The sequence below is a fragment of the Scyliorhinus canicula genome, chromosome 14 (assembly GCF_902713615.1).
Source record: "Scyliorhinus canicula chromosome 14, sScyCan1.1, whole genome shotgun sequence".
NCBI classification, from domain to species: domain Eukaryota; kingdom Metazoa; phylum Chordata; class Chondrichthyes; order Carcharhiniformes; family Scyliorhinidae; genus Scyliorhinus; species Scyliorhinus canicula.
The window spans coordinates 95,245,483-95,266,712 of NC_052159.1; the positions used below are offsets into that span (position 1 = coordinate 95,245,483).

A 21,230-nucleotide genomic window follows, 5' to 3' on the forward strand; every position below is an offset into this window, starting at 1 on the left:
TTCGAGGCCATGTCCAAAGTGGTGGGGGTTAAGGTGGAGCCATGCCCGAAAGTGGCAGTCTTTGGGGTTTCAGACCAGCCAGATCTATTCCTGGGGAGGAGGGTGGACGCCCTTGCCTTTGCCTCCCTGATTACCCGCCGTAGAATTCTGTTCAGCTGGCAGTCAGCAGCACCACCCAAAGCTGCAGACTGGCTATCCGACCTCTCGGAATCTCTCCAAATGGAGAAAATCAAATTCGCCATCCGAAGGTCAGACGACGGCTTCCACAGAACGTGGGAGCCGTTCACCCAATTGTTCTGGGACCTGTTCGTGGCCAACAAACAAGCAGAAGAAGGAAACGTTAACAAACTTGGCATCCACAGGAACAGAGAAAATGGGGAAGACGGGAGGGCCGCAGAGGCAGAAGTGCGCACGAGACAACGTCAGCGAACTCCGGGAGGAGCAAGGGACAACACCACGAACGGATGCCTACATGTGTGTATAAACAACTTTGCCAAATGTACAGAGCTGCTGCTGTTGAGCGGGGGCACAATACCGTCCGCTGACTTCGCGGTGGAAATTAAAACGGCAGCAGCAGCGATCCGGGGAGGGGGGGGGGGGGGGTGTGAGGACTGAGACGTGTGGGGTAACGTCTAGTGAATTGCTGATGTATATTCTCTTTCTGCACAAGGGGCGCATGCTTTATCCTGTTTTGAATTGGGTGTTAATTTGCTAAACTGTTTATCGTTTAGAGGGTTAAGTGGTTCTGTTTTGTTGGCATGTTGCCCTTCTTTCTTTGTATTATTTTCCTTTTGGGAGTGTTTTGTTAAACTTATTGAAAAACTTTGAATAAATACATTTAAAAAAATATTTCTTGGGCCTTCTGCACACCTGAGGGAAGCTGTCCCTTCAAATCTCCTCTAACCATCCCATGGTTGTAAAGTCCCAGTAACACAGACATCACTGGTGGGGCAGATCTCTCTTGGGTCTAATGTTTTATAACTCTGGGATCTTGTATATAAGAACTCTTTCTCTCTTTCCTCAGCTTGCAGTCCAACTCCCAGTTAGTAAATCCTTCAATTATCAAGGGTTTTAGACCTTTTTAGTCAGCACACAGATTTCAATTGAATTCTACTCTAAAAAGATGATTCCTGCAGCCAATGTGTTCAAAAGCTAAACTGCTGAAAAACAGAACCACACACAGAATCTAGTTCTTCTTGTAACTGACTTCTTGTTTACCCCTTTACTTTACTATTGCTCATCTCCCTGGCAGCTTGGTTACACGATCTGTATCTGGAAGCAAGTTGCTTTTTACAAGAAATCTTTCGTGGAAAACTAGTTTTTAAAGGGACCACCACCCCAACATAAAATATAGGTGTCCCCCACACCAAAAGTAGGTAGGCATTGCAATATCACAAACGTAATACTGAAAATAAAATCTAACCACATTTCCCTCAGGGAATCTGAATGCAGCCATTGGAAAAAAACTACATTCCAACCAAAATTCAGTTTTACTCTGAGCAATCAGCTTTAAAAAGAAAAAGTTTTCGATCATTTGAGGTCTAAAAGGAGTTTTTAACCCTAATCCTAATGTAGTATCCATAGAATTAGTTATAATATGGTTTAAATGCTACTTCTCAAATGGCATCATCCTTGAGCACAACGTCAGCTTCTGTATGGATGCTGACAATACCAAAACTTAGTACACTAGCCTTGCTGACATTGGACTGTTTGAAAGTTAAGTCACTGATAAAACAGATAGATTGTTATCTAGTTTAACATAGGTAAAATCAATACCAGCCAAAATTAACTCCAGCCAAAATATTATTCCATATCCCACTTCTTTTTGTTTAAATACTTTTATTGAAGTATTTGTAACATTTTACAACAAAAACAGAAAAAGAACAACGTTAAACATTAACATAGTTGGGGCAGCACGGTAGCATGGTGGTTAGCATAAATGCTTCACAGCTCCAGGGTCCCAGGTTCGATTCCCGGCTGGGTCACTGTCTGTGCGGAGTCTGCACGTCCTCCCAGTGTGTGCGTGGGTTTCCTCCGGGTGCTCCGGTTTCCTCCCACAGTCCAAAGATGTGCGGGTTAGGTGGATTGGCCATGCTAAATTGCCCGTAGTGTCCTAAAAAGTAAGGTTAGGGGGGGGTTGTTGGGTTACGGGAATAGGGTGGATACGTGGGTTTGAGTAGGGTGATCATTGCTCGGCACAACATCGAGGGCCGAAGGGCCTGTTCTGTGCTGTACTGTTCTATGTTCTATAGTGCAAAAATAGATATTTCCCCGTACGGCTGTCTTCACAGACCACCAAAAATAACAAAAAACACACAAACACGACACTCTCCGCCCCCCTCCAACCCCTCGGAAAGCTGCTACTGCCGACATTTTAAATTAAATTTCCCCAAGAAAGTCAATGAACGACTGCCACCTCCGGGAGAACCCTAACACTGATCCTCTTAAAGCAAACTTAATTTTCTCAAGGCTGAGAAACCCAGCCATGTCACTAACCCAGGTCTCCACACCTGGGGCCTTTGAGTCCCTCCACAATAACAGGATCCATCTCCGGGTTACCAGGGAGGCAAAGGCCAGACGTCAGCCTCTTTCACTCCCTGAATTCCCGGGTCTTCTGACACCCCAAAGATCGCCACCTCTGGACTCGGCACTATCCGTGTCCCTAACACCTTGGACAGTGCCCTGGCAAACCCCTGCCAAAACGCCTCGAGCTTCGGGCATTCCCAAAACATATGGACATGGTTTGCTGGGCTCCCCGCACACGTCGCACATCTGTCTTCTACCACGAAAAACTTGCTCATCCTCGCCGCCGTCATGTGTGCCCGGTGCACCACCTTAAACTGTATTAGACTGAGCCTGGCACATGATGAGGAGCAATTGACCCGACTTAGGGCTTCCGCCCATAGACCCGGCTCTATCTCCTCTCCTAACTCCTTCTTCCACTTGCCTTTAAGCTCCACCACCGGGGTTTCCTCCGCCTCCAATAGCTCCTGGTAAATATCCGACACCTTCCCCTCCCCCACTCAGGTACCGGACACTACTCTATCTTGTATCCCCCGTGGCGGCAGCAGCGGGAAGGCCACCACCTGCTTCCTCAGGAAGGTTCGCACTTGTAAATACCTAAAGTCGTTGCCTGGTGGCAATTTAAACTTGTCCTCCAGCGCCTGCAGGCTGGGAAAGCACCCATCTATAAACAGGTCACCCATCCTTCTAATACCTGCCCTCTGCCAGCTCTGGAACCCGCCATCCATCCTACCCGGCAGGAACCTGTGGTTGTTACATAACGGGGTCCAGACCGACGCTCATATCTCACTTCTAACGCTACCATGGCTATTTGCTCAGGTGAACCTGATGGAGTGTAGCAAAGTCCTGTTTGACCCAAGTTAATTTTCAGAGCCTACACCCTCACATCAACACAAAGAAACAATGCAAAAAACAATTTTCAATTAGGACCGGCTCATTAAAATTAAAGTTTAAACATTACCTTGTTTGCCACTGCATTAACACTGGGCCTAGCATCAAAGATAAAGATTTTGTGAGATTGTGCATTGGAATCCATAATAATTTGTAGATATTTTTCATCATCTTTGCTGCGCTTGCCACTCATACCAACCAGAGGTTGGCTGCAGCGAGTGATTGTTGCCTGGCTCTCTGGATGTATCCATGATATTACCTGTGGGGAAGATGAAGTGATTACAATCCTAATATTTTATAGGTTCAAATCTGAATTTTTTTTTTATTGAAGGGTCAGTTAGTCACTAGACAGATCATCTTTAGAATGCAATTTTATGGAAAGGGTTCAATTTAAATATCTCCAAAAGCAATTGCCTCAACTATCACAACCACCTTCATTCACAAATCAATGTATTTCTCCGAGTAGTAGTATAACTTATAACATGAATTCTACTGCATATTCGAAATATAGCATTTGCTAATAAGTCCAACCAACTCATCTTTTCATAGGGAGAATTACCACGCTATCTGATGATTCAATTAATTATGAAAAATGCATAATGGCCATGGAGTATGCCTCGTAATCCAAATTGCTATTGTATTAGATCTCAAAAGAACATTTAGCTTGTGATTAGTGCATAGATTCGTGCAAACTTTTTAAATAGACAGAAAAATATTTAGACAGAACAAAAAACTTTAGCAGTCACAGAGAGTAAATCCAGTTGATTTGAGATTATTTGCAAAAGAATGGGGGTACTGAAGTAGAGAATTATGTCCCCCCCAGAGCACAAATATGAAAGCAGAAATCATGAGGGGAAACAATTATTGGGAATCTGAAAATCTCAAACGTGTGGCAACTTCATGTTCAATATCAGAACTTTAACAGTCTAATCTCATCAGCTTTGATCCACAGGTGAAAACCTTTTAAAGCCTCAGTTAATAAAGATATTGTAAAATAGAATTTTGCTACATAATTTTCTTTCTTCAACATTTCCAACTCAACTTTTTTTTGAGGCAAATACTAATCAATTATTGAAATGAATCAGTAGTTTACTTAGTGATCTAATTTTGCTATCCTAACCAGCCCATCGGGACATTAGTTACTTCCAGTTAAGTTACTTCCTTCCATTTTTCTGTAGAAGACTCTCATTTTAGTTCAGCTATTCCTCATAGCTTAACTGATCTAGGACTTAGCACACATAATTGCTCACCTCACACTCAGATTTAGTGTAGTTGTACAGCTCAACCTGGTTACCAATACCCTGGCTACATTTCACACATACTTTAAGCATGCAAAGCAAACCAAACAGCTGTCCTTATTTAAAAATAAAGTACTGAGGACACTAGGAAGATGCCATTCCACAGAAATATAAAATCTATTCCAGGGATTTGTATCCAAAATCAAACATTTTCATCAGTAGAATTTTTCTACTTACTGGTATGCGGTTTCTGGATCTGAATGCTGCTACCTTCTTCAACTCATCTTCTGGGACATTCACTGGCACCACCAATATAGCAGGATAAGTATCACAAAGTTCATAATTATCATTTATCTTACTTAGTTTCCAGCTTTCATTTGGTAGACCCTGAAATAAAAAATAATCTTTTTGGGTGAAGACAACATAAAATGCATTACTACATAGTTAGAAAATAGTCAAGCTGCATTTATAGAATTCTATTAACATAAAAAATATCTCAAGTTGTTCTTAGCCGCTCCCAGGTGCGTCCTGTGCAAAAAGCAGGACAAATCCAACACGGCCAATTATCACCCGATCAGTCTCAATCATCAGTAAAGTGATGGAAGGGGTCGGCAACAGTGCTACAAGCAGCACTTGGCAATAACCTGTTCACTGCTCAGTTTGCGTTACGCCAGGGTCACTCAGCTCCTGATCTCAGTACAGCCCTGGTTCAGGGCAGCACGGTGGTGCAGTGGTTAGCACTGAGACTACGGCATTGAGAGCCCGGGTCACTGTCCGTGTGGAGTTTGCACGTTCTCCCGGTGGCTGTGTGTGTTTCACCCCACAACCCAAAAGATGTGCAGGTTAGGCAGATTGGCCATGCTAAATTGCCCATTAATTGGAAAAAAATAATTGGGTACTCTAAATTTATATTTAAAAAAGTACAGCCTTGGTTCAAACATGAGCAAAAGACCTGAGCTGCAGAGGTGAGGTGAAAGTGACCGCCCTTGATATCAAGGCAGCATTTGATAAGAGTATGGCATCAAGGAGCCCTAGCAAAACTGGAGATGAGAATCAGGAGGAAAACTCTCCATTGGCTGGAGTCATACCTAGCACAAAGGAAGATGGCTGTGGTTGTTGGAGGTCAGTTATCTCAGTCCCGGGACATCACTGCAGGACCTCAGGGTATTGCCCTAGGCCCAACCATCTTCAGCTGCTTCATCAGGAAGCTACTTCCTTCCAACACAAGGTCATATGTTGTGCATTCACTGATGATTGCACAATGTTCAGCACCATTCCCGACTCCACAGACACTGAAGCAATCCACATGCAAATTCAGACAATACCCAGCTTGGGCTGGCAAGTGGCAAGTAACATTCATGCCACACAAGTGCCAGGCAATGAGCATATCCAATAAGAGAGAATCAAACCATCTCCCATTGCCATTACCATCACTGAATCAACATCCTGGGGGTTACCATTGACCAGAAGCTGAACTGGACTAACCATATTAATACTGTGGTTAGAAGAGTTAGTCTAAGGCTAGGAATCCTGCAGTGGGTAACTCACCTCCTGACTCCCCAAAGCCTGTCCACTACCTAAAAGACACAAATCAGAAGTGTGATGGAATGCCCTTCATTTGCCTGGATGAGTGCAGCTCCAATAACATTCGGGTAGCTTGACACCATCCAGGACAAGGCACCTGCTTGATTGGCACCCCTTCTAAACATTCACTCCCTCCACATCAATGCACAGTGGCAGCAGTGTGTACCATCTACGAGATGCACGGCAGGACCTCACTAAGGCTCCTTAGGCAGCACCTACCAAACCAATGACCACGAACATCTAGAAGGACAAAGGCAGCAGATATTGGGAAAACCACTACCTGGAAGTTCCCCTTCAAGTCACTCACCATCCTGATTTGGAAATATATCACCGTTCCTTCACTATCACTGGGTCAAAATCCGAGAGCTCCCTCCCTAATCGTACAGTGGGTGTACTTACACCACATGGACTGCACCGCTTCAAGAAAGAAGCTCACCACCACTTTCTCAAGGGCAATTAGGAATGGGCAACAAGTCCTGGCCCAGCCGGCAAAGCCCACATCCCGCAAACATGAAAAAAGAAAAGTTACTGGAAACGTCTGTGGTTTATTGCATACTGCAACTCCATTGACCCCATATTCATAAAATGTAGGATAATTAGATATGTAACAATTTCCATTAGTCACCCACATTGCTGTGGATCTAGCCAACCACATTGCTGTGGATCTGGAGTCACTTGCAGGCGAGACCAGTTAAGGATAATAGATTTCCTTCCCTAAAGGACATGAGTGAACCAGATGAGTTTTTACAACAATCGACAATGACTTTTAATTCCAGAATTTAATCAATTCAAATTTCACCATCTGCTGTGATGGGATTCGAACCTGGGTCCCGACAGCATTTCCCTGGGTCTCTGGAGTACTAGTCCAGTGACAATACCACTATGTCACTGCCTTCCCGATAATGCTCCTGTGAAACACCTGGGAGGAACTATATAAATATAAGTTGCTATTGTTAGTCACCAGGATTCAAATATCATTAACTAAAATAGACTCAGTTCCACAGCTGAGATCAAGAAAAATTGCCTTTGAAATTATGGATCCCATTACAGACATACATGTCATGTTTTGACCCTGGTTCAAAGAGGTCAAAAATGCTTTAACAACTTGCAAATTACAGATTAAAGGGGGCAATTCAACAGAACAAGGCACTTACCATTCTCTTATACTCTGCAATTGGGTCGTAAACCTTCCAACCATCTTCGGGAAATATTTCACAGTAGTCATAGGTAAATAATGGCTGAAAAATATTTTTTTAAATCTCAGGTAAAGAGTGACTGAAGATTAGAATTTGATCATGATGTGAAAACCGATTCAATTCAATTTGCCTAGAAACTACTACAGTTTTGTACTGTACATTCATGCTTTACTGTCCTGCAAAATTAACTCGAGAACCTTTATGGACCATAGTCTGCTCAGTAGCTCACTCAAAGACAAAATATTCAATTAAATCAGAGATGAAAGATGACAGACTTGAAATCTTAATTATGTTTCTCTCTTCACAGATGCTGACAGACCTGAGCGTTTCCAACATTTTCTGTTTTTAAATCAAGAGAATTGCCAGGTAAATCACTACTTTTGCTTTCATTCAAGCTTTCACTGAAGTGACTCACTGGTTCCAGATACAGAACTGCAGCAGCAGAACCGTGCCAGACACAATAAATTATTAGAAAAAAAATTTTGCTTCACATCCTCTCTGTGGGAAAAATGACACTAATTGGTGACGGCAGTGATATCTAGAGCCAAGATATTTAGTTCAGAATCCTGGCGACAAATAGAAGGGAGCCAAGAGAAAAGAAACAGGACAGCTTTCTCTCCCCGCCTACTAACTACCAATGATCATCTTAGTTCAATAAGCGAACTTAAGTCTCTTGAGTTGAGGGGGAATTTAATAAAATTACCCCAGGGCTCAAATTATGCTCAGATTATTGCCAAATATGAAATGAAATGAAAAGAAAATCACTTATGGTCACAAGTAGGCTTCAAATGAAGTTACGGTGAAAAACCCCTAGTCCCCACATTCCGGCGCCTGTTCGGGGAGGCTGGTATAGGAATTGAACCATGCTGCTGGCCTGCCTTGGTCTGCTTTCAAAGTCAGCTACTTAGCCCTGTGCTAAGACAGCCCCGATTTCCCTACATGTCAAACAAAACATTGTGCATCCCAGTTATGCTGCTTTGTGAAATAGCACTACATCCTATTGTTGTGAACATGACAGAATGTCGACAGTGCAGGAGGCCATTCATCCCGAGTCCGCACCGACCCTTGGAAAGTCTGCACCGACCCAAGCCCCCCCCCCCCCCCCCCCCCCCGCCATCCTTGTAATTCCACCTAACCTTTTGGACACTGTGCGACAATTTATCATGGCCAAGCCACCTAACGTGCACATCTCTGGAGTGTGGGAGGAAGCGCACACAGACACAGGGAGAACGTGCAAACTCCACACAGGCAATCACCCGAGGCCGGAATTGTACCCTGGTCCCTGGCATAGTGAGGCAGCAGTGCTGTTCCTCGGCCAACAAGACCACTGATAAGATTTGAAATCAGGCAGAGATGGGATAGGTGATAACAATGAGAAAAGAATGCAGGATTTTGAGGGTGAATGGGGTTGGGAACAAATTTAGTTGTGTATGGTTGAGCATTTTAATCACCAAAATTAATGGTTCAAAATTATATACTACTTAAAATCTAAATAAAAGGACATATTAAATGAATTAAAATGTCCTTCCTAACAGTTCAATATTCTTTTCTTATGCAAGCCATTGCTGAGCATATTTCTATTAAATTCTGGAATCATATTTACCACGAGTTCTGTTTATTATTTAATTATATGTTACAATCAGTGAATGTAGCAATGAATTATTCCAAACCCACAGCCAGCTGTGATGCTCTTAACATAGATTAGATAAAATTGGTTAGGATCTAAAGGGAAAACTTGGACTCAACAAAAACAAATATTGGCTTGGATTTTGCAATCATTGATGACGGAATGGCTCTTTTTGCAAGCTTTTCAATGGCAATGTCTTGTCGCTGGGTGTCTGATCCTGTACATCATCTTCTACACTGATCTGTTTTGTGTGTAATCAGCACGGTCTGACTTCAAATAAATTGAAAAATCCTCACCAAAACATGCAGAGTCTAAACCAATGAGTATAAACTAGAATATTTAATTAATTGTAAGACCATGAACAGAAAGCAAAATAATTGGAATTAAAATTCTTCTCCTTATCAATCAATAACTCATCTTCAGTCAGTTTTCCACCAAAGACAGGTTTGTATGTCAGAAACAGACCCGGCCCCTGTTTCAAATAATAGCAAATTACTGTGGATGCTGGAATCTGAAACCAAAGAGAAAATGCTGGAAAATCTCAGCAGGTCTGGCAGCATCTGTAGGGAGAGGAAAGAGCTAACGTTTCGAGTCCAGATGACTATTTGTCAAAGCTAAAAGACAGAGAAAGTGGGAAATATTTATACTGTGGAGTGAGAATGAAAGATGGGTCATAGCCACAGAAACCTAAGGAAACGGGGTGCTAATAATAGCCACAGACACCAAGGGGAGAGAGTGTTAATGGCAGTCCCCAGAGAAAACAAAAGGCGTGAAAGGTCAAACAGCAAGGAAACTAACATCAGAGCGTAAACTGTGACAGAAGTATATGTGGGGGATGGGGAAGGGAGAAGCAAAGGGGAGAAAGGGTAAGGAAAGGTGGATAAGATGGGGCAGGGAGGAGGTAAATATAAGAAAGACAAGAAAAAAAAAGGTAAAAGGCAGTTAAAATGAAGTGGAATGAAAACTAAGGGGTCGAGGTGGGGTAGAGCTAATCATCTGAAGTTGTTGGATTCAATGTTGAGACCAGATAGCTGTAGCATGCCTAACCGGAAGATGAGATGCTGTTCCTCTAGTTTGCGTTGAGCTTCATTGGAACATTGCAGCAGGCCAAGGACAGACATATGGGCATGGGAGCAGGGTCTTGTGCTAAAATGACAAGCAACGGGAAGGCCAGGTCCTGAATGCACACAGACCGAAGGTATTCAGCAAAGCGATCACCCGGTCTACGTTTGGTGTCTCCGATGTAGAGACGACCACATTGGGAGCAGCGAATGCAATAGACCAAATTGAAAGAGATGCAAGTGAAACGCTACTTAACCTAGAATGAATGTTTGGGGCCTGGGATGTTAAGCATGGAAGAGGTAAAGGGTTACACCTCTGCGATTGCATGAGAAGGTGCCATGGGTGATGGGAGAGGTGCTGGGTATGGTGATTATCTCGGAGGGAACGGTTTTTGCAGAATGCTGACCGAGGGAGTGAAAGGAAGATGTGTTTGGTGGTGGCATCACGCTGGAATTGGTGAAAATGGCGGAGGATTATGTTTTGCATACGGAGGCTGGTGGGGTGAAATGTGAAAACGAGGGGGATTATCCTTGTTCTGGGAGGGAGGGGAGGGGGCTAGGGTAGTGGCCCGGAAGATGGACGCACACTGTTGAGGGCCCTGTCAATAGCTGTAGATGGGAAATCACGGTTGAAGGAGGAGGAAAACATTTTTGAAGCACTATTTCGGAAAGTGGCATCATCGGAACAAATGGGACGAAGGCGAAGGAGCTGAGAGAAAGGAGAAAGGGTGACCCTTGCAGGGTGTAGGGTGCGAAGAGCTGTAGTCCAGATAGCTGTGGGAGTCAGTGGGCTTGTAGTGGATATTAGTAGATAGTCTATTGCCAGAAATGGAGACAGAAAGATCAAGGAAGGGAAGGTAAGTGTCTGAGATGGACCAGGTAAAAGTGATGGAGGGGTGGAAACTGGAAGCGAAGTTCATGAATTTTTCCAGGACCGGACAAAAGCATGAAGCGGCACCAAAATAGACATCAATGTACTGGCTCGTGTTTCAGTCAGTTTACAAAAAATTCTGCCTCAAGTCTCTTGACAAGGTAGCGGTATAATGAAGCTTCTGAAGTAGCAGGGCAGCAATTTTCAGATTCCACATGTAACTGTGGACGTGTGAATGCCAGAAGTTGCTGTCCACTCTATTGCACAAGGCTGGACACTGATAGCTTCATAGTTATTCTTAAAACATAACCTGTTATCACCATTAGGGAGAAAAGGTATTACAGCATCCTACTCATTAAATTGGATAGTTTGATTCAAGCCACTAGATGTCATACCAGCTAGGATTTCTCATGGACGTCTTGACAAAGGGAAAGGTACTGGAACCAAAATGCTTATACAACTTCAAAAAGAATTAATTTCTCCATAGCATTGTTTTAATCTAAAAGCTGGTCCATCGGCACTAAATCACAGACTTAAGACAGGAGAGATCCAAGTTATTAATAAATGTAGGTTTAGATATTCATTTAACATAGCAGTGAGGGCGATATTAAATCTTACAAGTATAATTTGTTCAGAGTCTGTCATTAAAAACACTCAGCTTAATTTGTACAAGTGGATCATTTCTCTTAAATCAATGTTACTTTTGAATTTGTGAGCTCATCAACCTGAGGGTCAATATTGAAGTAGAATTGTTTCCAGTTCCAAGCATTTCATGTCATTTTAAGTAAAGCTTCCTTTACTTGGTCTCAATTTCCAATTTCATAAGAGCACCTACCTCAGATTTTTTTTCTATTTCTCCACTCTATCATCTTTATGATTTGAATGATATTATTACATTAGCATTGACTTGCTGGTAGTTTTTCAGTGCGAGATTCATTCCAACTGCAACTGGGTTCAAACTACCCAAAATAATTTCATCCGATAAATAATACCTAACCCTTTTAGATTAGTTGGATTTAGTCTGGACAGCGCAAGGAAAGTTCTCACTTGGCAACCTAGGCTTCATCATTACTCTATTTATCAGTAATGAATATTAAATGTTGTCATTTATATGCCAAGAATAACAGGGTTGGTTTAAGTCAGATTTAAATTTAATTCTGGAAAAATAGCAACTCAAACTTTCATGGATTACCGTTGCAAATTGATTTTTTGGATCATCACTCTTCATTCATATCACAGGTCACTACAGTTACATACAAACCCATATGCAAACAGCAACGTATTCATGTTGCTAAAGTCACACGCTGTGCACACTTTGTGGTTTCTATTCTGGAACAATAGAACTAGCCAGTACAAATTTTAGGACAAAGTTAAACCTGTAACTCTGCTGATACCATCCCTATTTTCAATGTTATTTCAATAGCACAATCACTACAGAGTAAATCATTTCGAGACATACTTCAATACTCTTCTTTTAAATTCAGTCTTGGAACATTGGGCATCACTGATTGGGCCAGCATTTATTGGCAATCCGTAATTACCCTTCAACTGACTAGCTAGGCAATTAAGAGTCAACCACATTGCTGTGGCTCTAGTCACAAATAGGTCAGACCAGGTAAGGATGGCAGATTTCCTTCCCTAAGAGGCATTAGTGAACCAGATGGGCAAACACTCAAGAAATATTTAACACAAAACTTTCTTTCCATTAGATCACATGTAGTATGTTTTTTAAAGCATGCTAAGTGACTACCATAGATTAAATACGAGACAATACCAAGTTGTTGGATATGGGAAATGCATATTTCATTAAGTTTTCAAAGATAGATCGTCTGGTGTGTCCTTCTTGTTTATGAGCAAATCTGATGGTCCGAACATCCTGCAAATGCAAAAACAGATTATTGGATTTTGGAAACTATTGTTAATACAGCAGAAAGGTTCTTTAAAAATAGGCATTTATTCCGTTATACAATAAAAATTAAAACTATCCTCTCCCCTAATGTTTTATGTACTTCTAAACTGTTAGCAAAAATGCAAGTACTTTGCAACTACTTGAAACATTTATGCTCACACTTAGAAAAATGTATAACAATACCACTCCATAAATATTAGTATGTTCTTTCTTCATGCCATATTTATGACACAATTCTGCTGTTTACTATCCCCATATTTCACAGCATTCTCCAAGTAACTCATCCCAAACAATGCCACTCTTGAATCTGTCTTACAACACCAGTTTAAAGTCCAACAGGTTTATTTTGGAATCACTAACTTTCGGAGTGCAACTCCTTCATTAGGCGAGTCACCTGATGAAGGAGCTGCTCTCCGAAAGCTAGTGATTCCAAATAAACCTGTTGGGCTTTAACCTGGTGTTGTAACACTTCTTACTGTGCCCACCCCAGTCCAACGCCAGTATCTCCACATCATGATTCTTGAATCTACCAGTAATATATCCAGAAAATACCTCAAGGTGGCTTCACATAAATATTTTCTTTAGAAAATGCATTTCCTCTTTTATTTGGTCCTCCAAGATAATGGGACCCTGAACAGGGAAGCCATCAAGTTGAAATTTACATATGTAGGCCTGAATCCTACCAGGAGTAACTGTGTTGAATCATAATGTGACGTACAATGACATGATAAGCGCTCCTTTAAAAATAAATTTAGAGTATCCAATTCTTTTTTTCCAATTAAGGTGTAATTTAGCATGGCCAATCCACCTACCCTGCACATCTTTAGGTTTTGGGGGTGAGACGCACAGAGACACAGAGAGAATGTGCAAACTCCACACGGACAGTGACCCGGGACCGGGATCAAACCCGGGTCCTCAGCGCCGTGAGGCAACAGTGCTAACCACTGTGCTGCCCGAGTAAGCGCACTGAATCTTTTTAAAATTGCTTTAGTTAGCATGCTAAGTTAATAGGGATAAGTTAATAATTGAAATCAAAGTTGTACAGCCCTGCCAACAATTTGAGAGTAATACAAATTGGCCACACCAAAAATTTGAATTTCAAATCAGATTAACTATTAAAGTGGCTACTTTACGGCGTATGGGCTGACGCTCTGAGGAGGGTAAATGCAACCCACACGACGGTGGCCCGGATGAGCAAATTCTTTGGGCTGGAGGACAAGTGTGCTAGATGTGGGGGAGGACCAGCGAACCATGTCCACATGTTCTGGGTGTGTCCAAAAGTCGGGATACTGGCAGGGAATTGCGGACGCCATATCCCGGGTACTGAAAACAAGGGTGGCGATGAGTCCAGAAGTGGCGATTTTTGGGGTGTCGGAGGACCGGGAGTCCAGCAGGGGATAGAGGCCGACGTTTTGGCCTTTGCTTCCCTGGCAGCCCAGCGACAAATACTGTTGGCCTGGAAGGACTCAAAGCCCTTGACACCGTCCTCGCTACGCCCCTCCAGAACTCCTCTAACGCTGGACATGCCCAGAACATGTGGGTATGGTTTGCTGGACCCCCGAACACCTCGCACATCTATCCTCACTCCCAAAGAACCAGCTCAGCCTTGCCCCAGTCATATGCACCCTGTGCAGCACCTTAACTTGTTTAAGGTTGAGCCTAGCACAAGAGGATGAAGAATTTACTCTTCCCAAGGCAGCCGCCCACGTACCCTCATCAATCTCCTCCCCCAGTTCCTCCTCCCACTTACCTTTTAACTCCGCCACCCCAGATAAGTACGATTGATCTCGCAGGAAGAGGGGGACAAAACCCCCCACCAGGATTATCACCGGGAACGTTAGGGGATTTAACGACCTAATGAAAAGATCCAGAGTCTTTGCCTATTTGAAAAGTTTGTTTGAAAGCTGACATAGTCTTCCTTCAAGAGATGCACCCGAGGGAGAAGGACCAACAGCAAGGGCAAGGAAGGACTGGGTAGAACAGATGTACCATTCATGTTACGGGACAAAGACCGAGGGATAGCTATCCTAATTAGCAAGAAGATAGTATTTATGGTGATAAGGATGGTCATGGACCCAGGCGAATGGTACGTCATGGTTAGCAGTGTCCTAGATGGGGCATTGGTAAACTTTACGTGCCCAACTGGGATGATACGGATTTTATAAAGAAGACCATGGCAGAAATCTCTGATATTGACACACACTGACTGATCGTTGGGTGGGGAGGGGTGGGACAGGCTTAGCCAACGAACTGTGCTCTCTCCCCCTGCGCTCTTTCTTGGGCATGTAAGGTCAGAAAGGTAGACACCAGTTAAGTTGGCACGGGTGAAGGACATAGATTAGCAAAAGGGGCTAGTGCACAATACTTGCACATATCACAATAAGCACCTGTTTACTGACGTGCCAAATTGCCTTGATCCTCTGTCTGAGGGAGCAAGTGGTGTGCTGGGGGGGTGGAGCAGGGGGCACACCGGTGCACGTTGCCTGGTTATCAGGAGAAGACGTGCACGGTTGCACAGTGGTCAGCACTGTGGCTTCACACCACCAGGGCTCCAGGTTCAATTCTCAGCTGGTTCACTGTCTGTGTGGACTCAGCACGTTCTCCCCATGTCTGCGAGGGTTTCCTCCGGGTGCTCCAGTTTCCTCCCACAAGTCCCGAATGATGCGGTGTTAGGTAATTTGGACATTCTGAAATCTCCGTGTATCTGAACTGGTGCCGGAATGTGGCAACTAGGGGCTTTTCACAGTAACTTCATTGCAATGTAAGCCTACTTGTGACAATAAAGATTATTATTATTGATGTGCAGCTGGTGGTAACACACCAACTGAACATTGAGGGAGTGGAATCCTTTCCGGTTTGTGAAGGGCACCCCCTCACTGTGTCCCAATCATCACCTAGACTTAGGGCATCCCAGCGATGGTGGCGAATCACGCCGCCCGGGTAACCTGGTGGGCATGGTCTATATTAAGGTTGATGCCGTGTGGACATACAGGGTCTCTGTTACAGTCTGCTATCGAGGCGGCAGAGCATGGCATTCTGTTGGGCGCCCAGCACCGACCTCTATTTTTGGCTGACGGTATACGCTCCGCCTGATTGCAGTTCGTTATTCCAGCATCGCTGGATGGAGAATCCTGCCCAGGAACTATGCACTAAATATACTCACTGCTGAGGTTACTGCATAGTGATTTAAGGAAAATAATAATGATCTTTATTATTGTCATAAGTAGGCTTTCATTAACACTGCAATGTTACACTCCTGCACCTGTTCAGGTACACTGAGGGAGAATTCAGAATGTCCAATTCGCCTAACAGCACATCTTTCAGAACTTGGGGGGAGGAAACCGGTGCACCCGGAGGAAACTCATGCAGACCCACGTGGAGAACGTGCAGACTCTGCACAGACAGTGACCCAAGTGGGAATCGAATCTGAGTGTGGGGCACTGTGAAACAACAGTGCTAACCACTGTGCTAGCATTAAAATTAAATGTTAAAGGAACAATTATTATTGCACAATACCTAAACAATAGCAATGATTCAAATCAGATAACGTAAAAAAAAGTTGTAAGTTCACCAACATTGTCAATATAAGTACCAACCTTACAGAAGATTTCAAGGCCATAAGAGTTTTCCCCTCGACTGGATGCCCCACCAATCTTTTCAACACGGCTGATTACACCCAGAGGAACATCAAGAACAAAAGGAGGGTCCTATACAGTTACAAAAAAGTGTTAGAAGTACTTGAGCAAAGCCACTTCAACTTTAATAAAAAGTATGAATATAAAAAATACTATCCAGTATAAAGGACAAAGTTTAAATAAATTATCACACACAAACTATCAATATGAGTATGAAATCACCACACTGTTTTATCATCTTGGGGATGAGCAAATAACTCAAGAATTTAAATGTAGCATACGGATATACGAACAAACATACAAAACAGGAAGAGGAGTGGGAGTAGGCACTCGGCCCTTCAAGCCTGCTCTACCTTTCAATAAGAACATAGCTGATTTGGCTGAAACCTTCCCCTACCCCCGGTAACCCTCTTGTTATCAATGATCTATCTACCTCTGCCTTCAAAATATTCAGACTCTGCTCCCACTGCCTCTTGAGGGAGGGAGTTCCAAAGACTCTACCCTCAGTGAAAATATTTCTTCTCATCTTGGTCTCAAATGAGCGAAACATTATTTCTAAACGGTAACCCCTAGTTCTAGATTCTTCCACAAGAGGAAACATTGTCTCCACATCGATTCTGTCAAGACCTCTCAGGATCTTATATGTTTCTATCGAGTCGCCCTTATTCTTCTAAACTCAAGCAGATACAAACCAGGCCTGACCAATCTTTCCTCATAAGGTAACTTCTTTGCCAAACCAATATGAGGAATGGACATTATCTGAACTGCTTCTATGCATTTACATTCTTCTTTAAATAAGACAACCAATACGGTTGACAATATTCCAGATGTGGTCTCGCCAGCATCTTGTATAACTGAAGTATAACCTCTCCATTTTTATATTCAGTTCCCCTTGCAATAAGTGATAACATTCTATTAGCTTTCCTAATTACTTGCTGTACCTGCATACTAGCCTTTTGCAATTCATACACTAGGACACCCAGATCTCTCTGAACCTCAGAGCTCTGCAATCTCTCACTATTTAAATATGCATTTTGTTCTTCTTGCCAAAATGGAGTTTCACTTTTGCCCACATTATACTTCATTTTCTAAATATTTGTCCACTCACTTAAACTATGTCCCCTGTAGCCTCCTTATGTCCTCTTCACAACCTACTTTCTTACCTTTGTATCAGCAAATTTAGCAACCATATCTACAATCCCTTCAACCAAGTCATTTATATATATATATTGTTAAAAAGAAATGAGGGCACACCACGAGTTATATCCCACCAACTAGAAAAAGATCCATTTAGTGCTATCCTCGATTTCCTGTTAGCCAACATGTTACTGCCTACATCGTGAGCTTTTATTTTCCACAATAACCTTTGATGTGGCTCTTTATGAAATGCCTTCTAGAAATCTATATATGTACATCCACTGGTTCCCGGTTTCCCTTTTTCCACAACACGGGACTGCTTCAAAGAATGGCAATAAATTGGTTAAACATGATTTGCTCTCACAAAACCATGTTTTTTTTAAATAAATTTAGAGTACCCAATTAATCTTTTCCAATTAAGGGGCAATTTAGAGTGGTCGATCCACCTACCTGCACATCTTTGGGTTGTGGGGACGAACCCCACGCAAACACGGGAGAATGTGTAAACTCCACACGGACAGTGACCCAGAGCCGACATCGAACCTGGGATCTCGGCGCCGTGATGCAGCAGTGTTAACCACTGTGCCACCGTGCTGCCCTTCATAAAATCATGTTAATGCTACTTGATTACCATCAAATTTGGAAGTGCCTTTCTATAATGTCTTTAATAGTAGTTTCTAACATTTTCCCTGTGACAGATGTTAAGCTCACCGGCACATAGTTTCCTGCCATCACCTTCCCTTTTTGAACAAAGGCATTACGCTAGCTATTTTCCAATTCAAAGGAACCGTCCCCATATCTAGAGAATTTTGGAAAATTAAAACCAGTGCATCAACTAAGGGCAGCACAGTGGTCAGCACTGCTGACTCACAGCGCCAGGGACCTGCCTCATTCCAGGCATAGGTGACTGTTCTCCCCATGTCTGCGTGGGCTTCCTCTGGGTGCTGCGGTTTTCCTCCCACAGTCCAAAGATGTGCAGATTAGGTGGATTGGCTGTACTAACTTGCTTCTTAGTGTCCACAGATGTGCAGCTTAGGTTACAGGGATAGGGCGGGATGGGGCTGGGGAGTTGGTGTTCTTTCAGAGAGTCAATGCAGACTCGATGGGCTGAATGAGCTCCTTCTGCACTGTAGTGATTGTATCTCACTCCCACTTCTTTAAAGGCCCTAGGGTGGAGTCCATCAGGTCCCGAGCACTTGTCAGCCACAATTCCAACAATTTGCTCACTTCCATTGTGATTGTAATTTTCTCGAGTGCCTCTCTCCTTCCCATTTCCTGATTTACACTCAATACAGGGATGCTACTTACATCTTCAATGGTGAGAACTGATGCAAAACATCTGTTCAATTCATCTGTAATCGCCTTATTTTCCATCATCAATTCTCCTACTTTCTGTAGGACTCATGCTCACTTTCTTAACTCTTCTTATTTAAGCATTGATAGAAACTCCTAATATCTGTCTTTATATATCTAGCTAGCTTTCTTCCATTCTCAATTTTTTCCCTCCTTGTAAGTCTTTGTCATTCTTTATATTCTGCCCAATCTTCTGACCTGCCTCCCGTCTTTGCGCAATCATATATATTTTAAGTTCGATGGCTATCTTTAATCTTTCTTAGTTAATCACGGATGGTGGGTCCTCCCCTGGAATTGTTCTTTCTTGTTGGAATGTGTCTATTCTATGTATTTTGAAACATTCCTTCATATGTCTGCCCCTGCATCTCTATTCACCTATCCCTTAACCTCATTTCTCAGTTCACTTTAGTTAGCTCTGCTTTCATTCCCACAAGGGTGCCCTTATTTAAGTTTAAGATACTAGTGTTGAACCCATTCTTCTCTCCATCAAACTGAATGTAAATTCAATCACATTATGGTCACTGCTACCCAGGGGTGCCTTCACTATGAGTTGATCAATTAATACCATCTTGTTGCACAATACCAGTTCTAGTACAGCATGTTCTCTGGTTGGCTCCAGAATGTGTTTGGACTCATCTAGGCTTCCTATGCCCATCTGATTTTTCTTGTCTATATGTAGATTAAAATCACCCATGATTATTGTTGTACCTTTCTGACAAAAACCTAGATCATTTCTCATCTCAACCTACAGCTCCTCCGCATCCTGATTTCCTGAACTTGTGTCATCCCTCTCTACTGCACTAATACCATAATTAAATAGCAGTGCCACCTCTTTACCTTTTCTACCTTCCTGGCCATCCTAAGTCATGTACCCTTCAATATTCAGGGTCAAAGTCATCTTGTAGTCATGCCTCTGTAATGGCTATCAGATTGTACTATATGCACTATCAGTTCAACTATTGTGTTTCAATGCTACGTGCATTCAGATACAGAGCCTTTAGTTTTGCCCTTTTATTATTTTGTGACCTCCTAACTTTTTGCTTTCTTCAATCTGTACTCTCTATCCCTACCTGTCATGCTGTTTATCATTTCCGATATTAATACCTTTCTCTCTGGCCTTGTTTCTACTCTTTGGTTTGCATCTTCCCAAATTTGATCCCTTGAACTTCCATTATTTAGGTTAAAACGCTGTCTACCTCCCTATTTATGAGCTCACTAGAACATCAGTTCCATCACACTGAATTAAAAAGTAGAACTTCAAAGGTAATGATCTCTGGGTCATCACCTGAGCCACTAGCAAGTTGGCAGAGGATAAATAGCCATTACAGAGGCATGACTACAGATGAATTTGACCCTGAATATTGAAGGGTACATGACTTAGGATGGCCAGGAAGGTAGAAAAGGTAAAGAGGTTCAGGTGTAGATCATTCCAACGGTACAGGTTCCACTTTCCCTCATATTCGTGCCTGTGCCCCACAAAAAGAACCCACTCCTCCCACACCAGTCTTTGAGCCACGCTTTAATTTTGCTAATTTTATTTATCCTCTGCCAACTTGCTAGTGGCTCAGGTGATGACCCAGAGATCATTACCTTTGAAGTTCTACTTTTTAATTCAGTGCCCAGTTCCTCCAATGAACTGTGTAGAACATCTTTCCTAGATCTATCAAGTCATTGGGACCTGCATAAACCCACAACACCTGTTCCTTTTTGTTCCCCCTACCTGAATCCCTTTCTGTATCACAGTCAGTTTGTTTATCCATCCTGCAACCACCCCCACTCTCATCCAAATAAGCTGAGAACACCTCAAACCTGTTGGACAATTGCAAAGCCTGAGGCTCCTGCAACCGTGCCGTCTGGGTCCCCTTACCTGCCTGAGTTGCAGTCACACCATGCTGTCCCTGACCAATGACCAAATCAGAAGACCCTATCCTAAGTGGTATGACTGCCTCTGGGTACAAAGCAGCCAGGTAACTTTCTCTGATGCATTGCAGTGTCTGCAGATCAGCCTCCAGTTTAATGGCTCTGAGCTGCAGCTCCTTGAGCCGCAAACACTTGCTGCAAATGTGCTTGCCCTGGCACTGGCATCCAGAAGTTCCAACATGCTGCAGCCAGTGGACACATCACCGGTCCTGCTATTCTTATATGTTTTAATTAACTACTTAATTATAGTGATTCACTTATTTATTTGATTTTTTTAGTGCATTT

General features: G+C 42.9%; 1 protein-coding gene across 3 annotated transcripts in view; it reads right to left on the reverse strand.

Annotated features, from left to right (window-relative positions):
* mtmr2 (myotubularin related protein 2) overlaps positions 1 to 21,230 on the reverse strand; it is a 95,305-nt gene that overhangs the window by 40,046 nt on the left and 34,029 nt on the right. For all 3 annotated transcript variants that reach the window (XM_038817761.1, XM_038817759.1, XM_038817760.1), the window contains exons 5-9: positions 16,497 to 16,607; positions 12,766 to 12,867; positions 7,391 to 7,474; positions 4,890 to 5,039; positions 3,485 to 3,673 (exon numbers count right to left, since the gene is read on the reverse strand). In XM_038817761.1, coding sequence (XP_038673689.1) covers positions 3,485 to 3,673; positions 4,890 to 5,039; positions 7,391 to 7,474; positions 12,766 to 12,867; positions 16,497 to 16,607 — 636 coding nt within the window. The remainder of the gene's footprint in view (positions 1 to 3,484; positions 3,674 to 4,889; positions 5,040 to 7,390; positions 7,475 to 12,765; positions 12,868 to 16,496; positions 16,608 to 21,230) is intronic.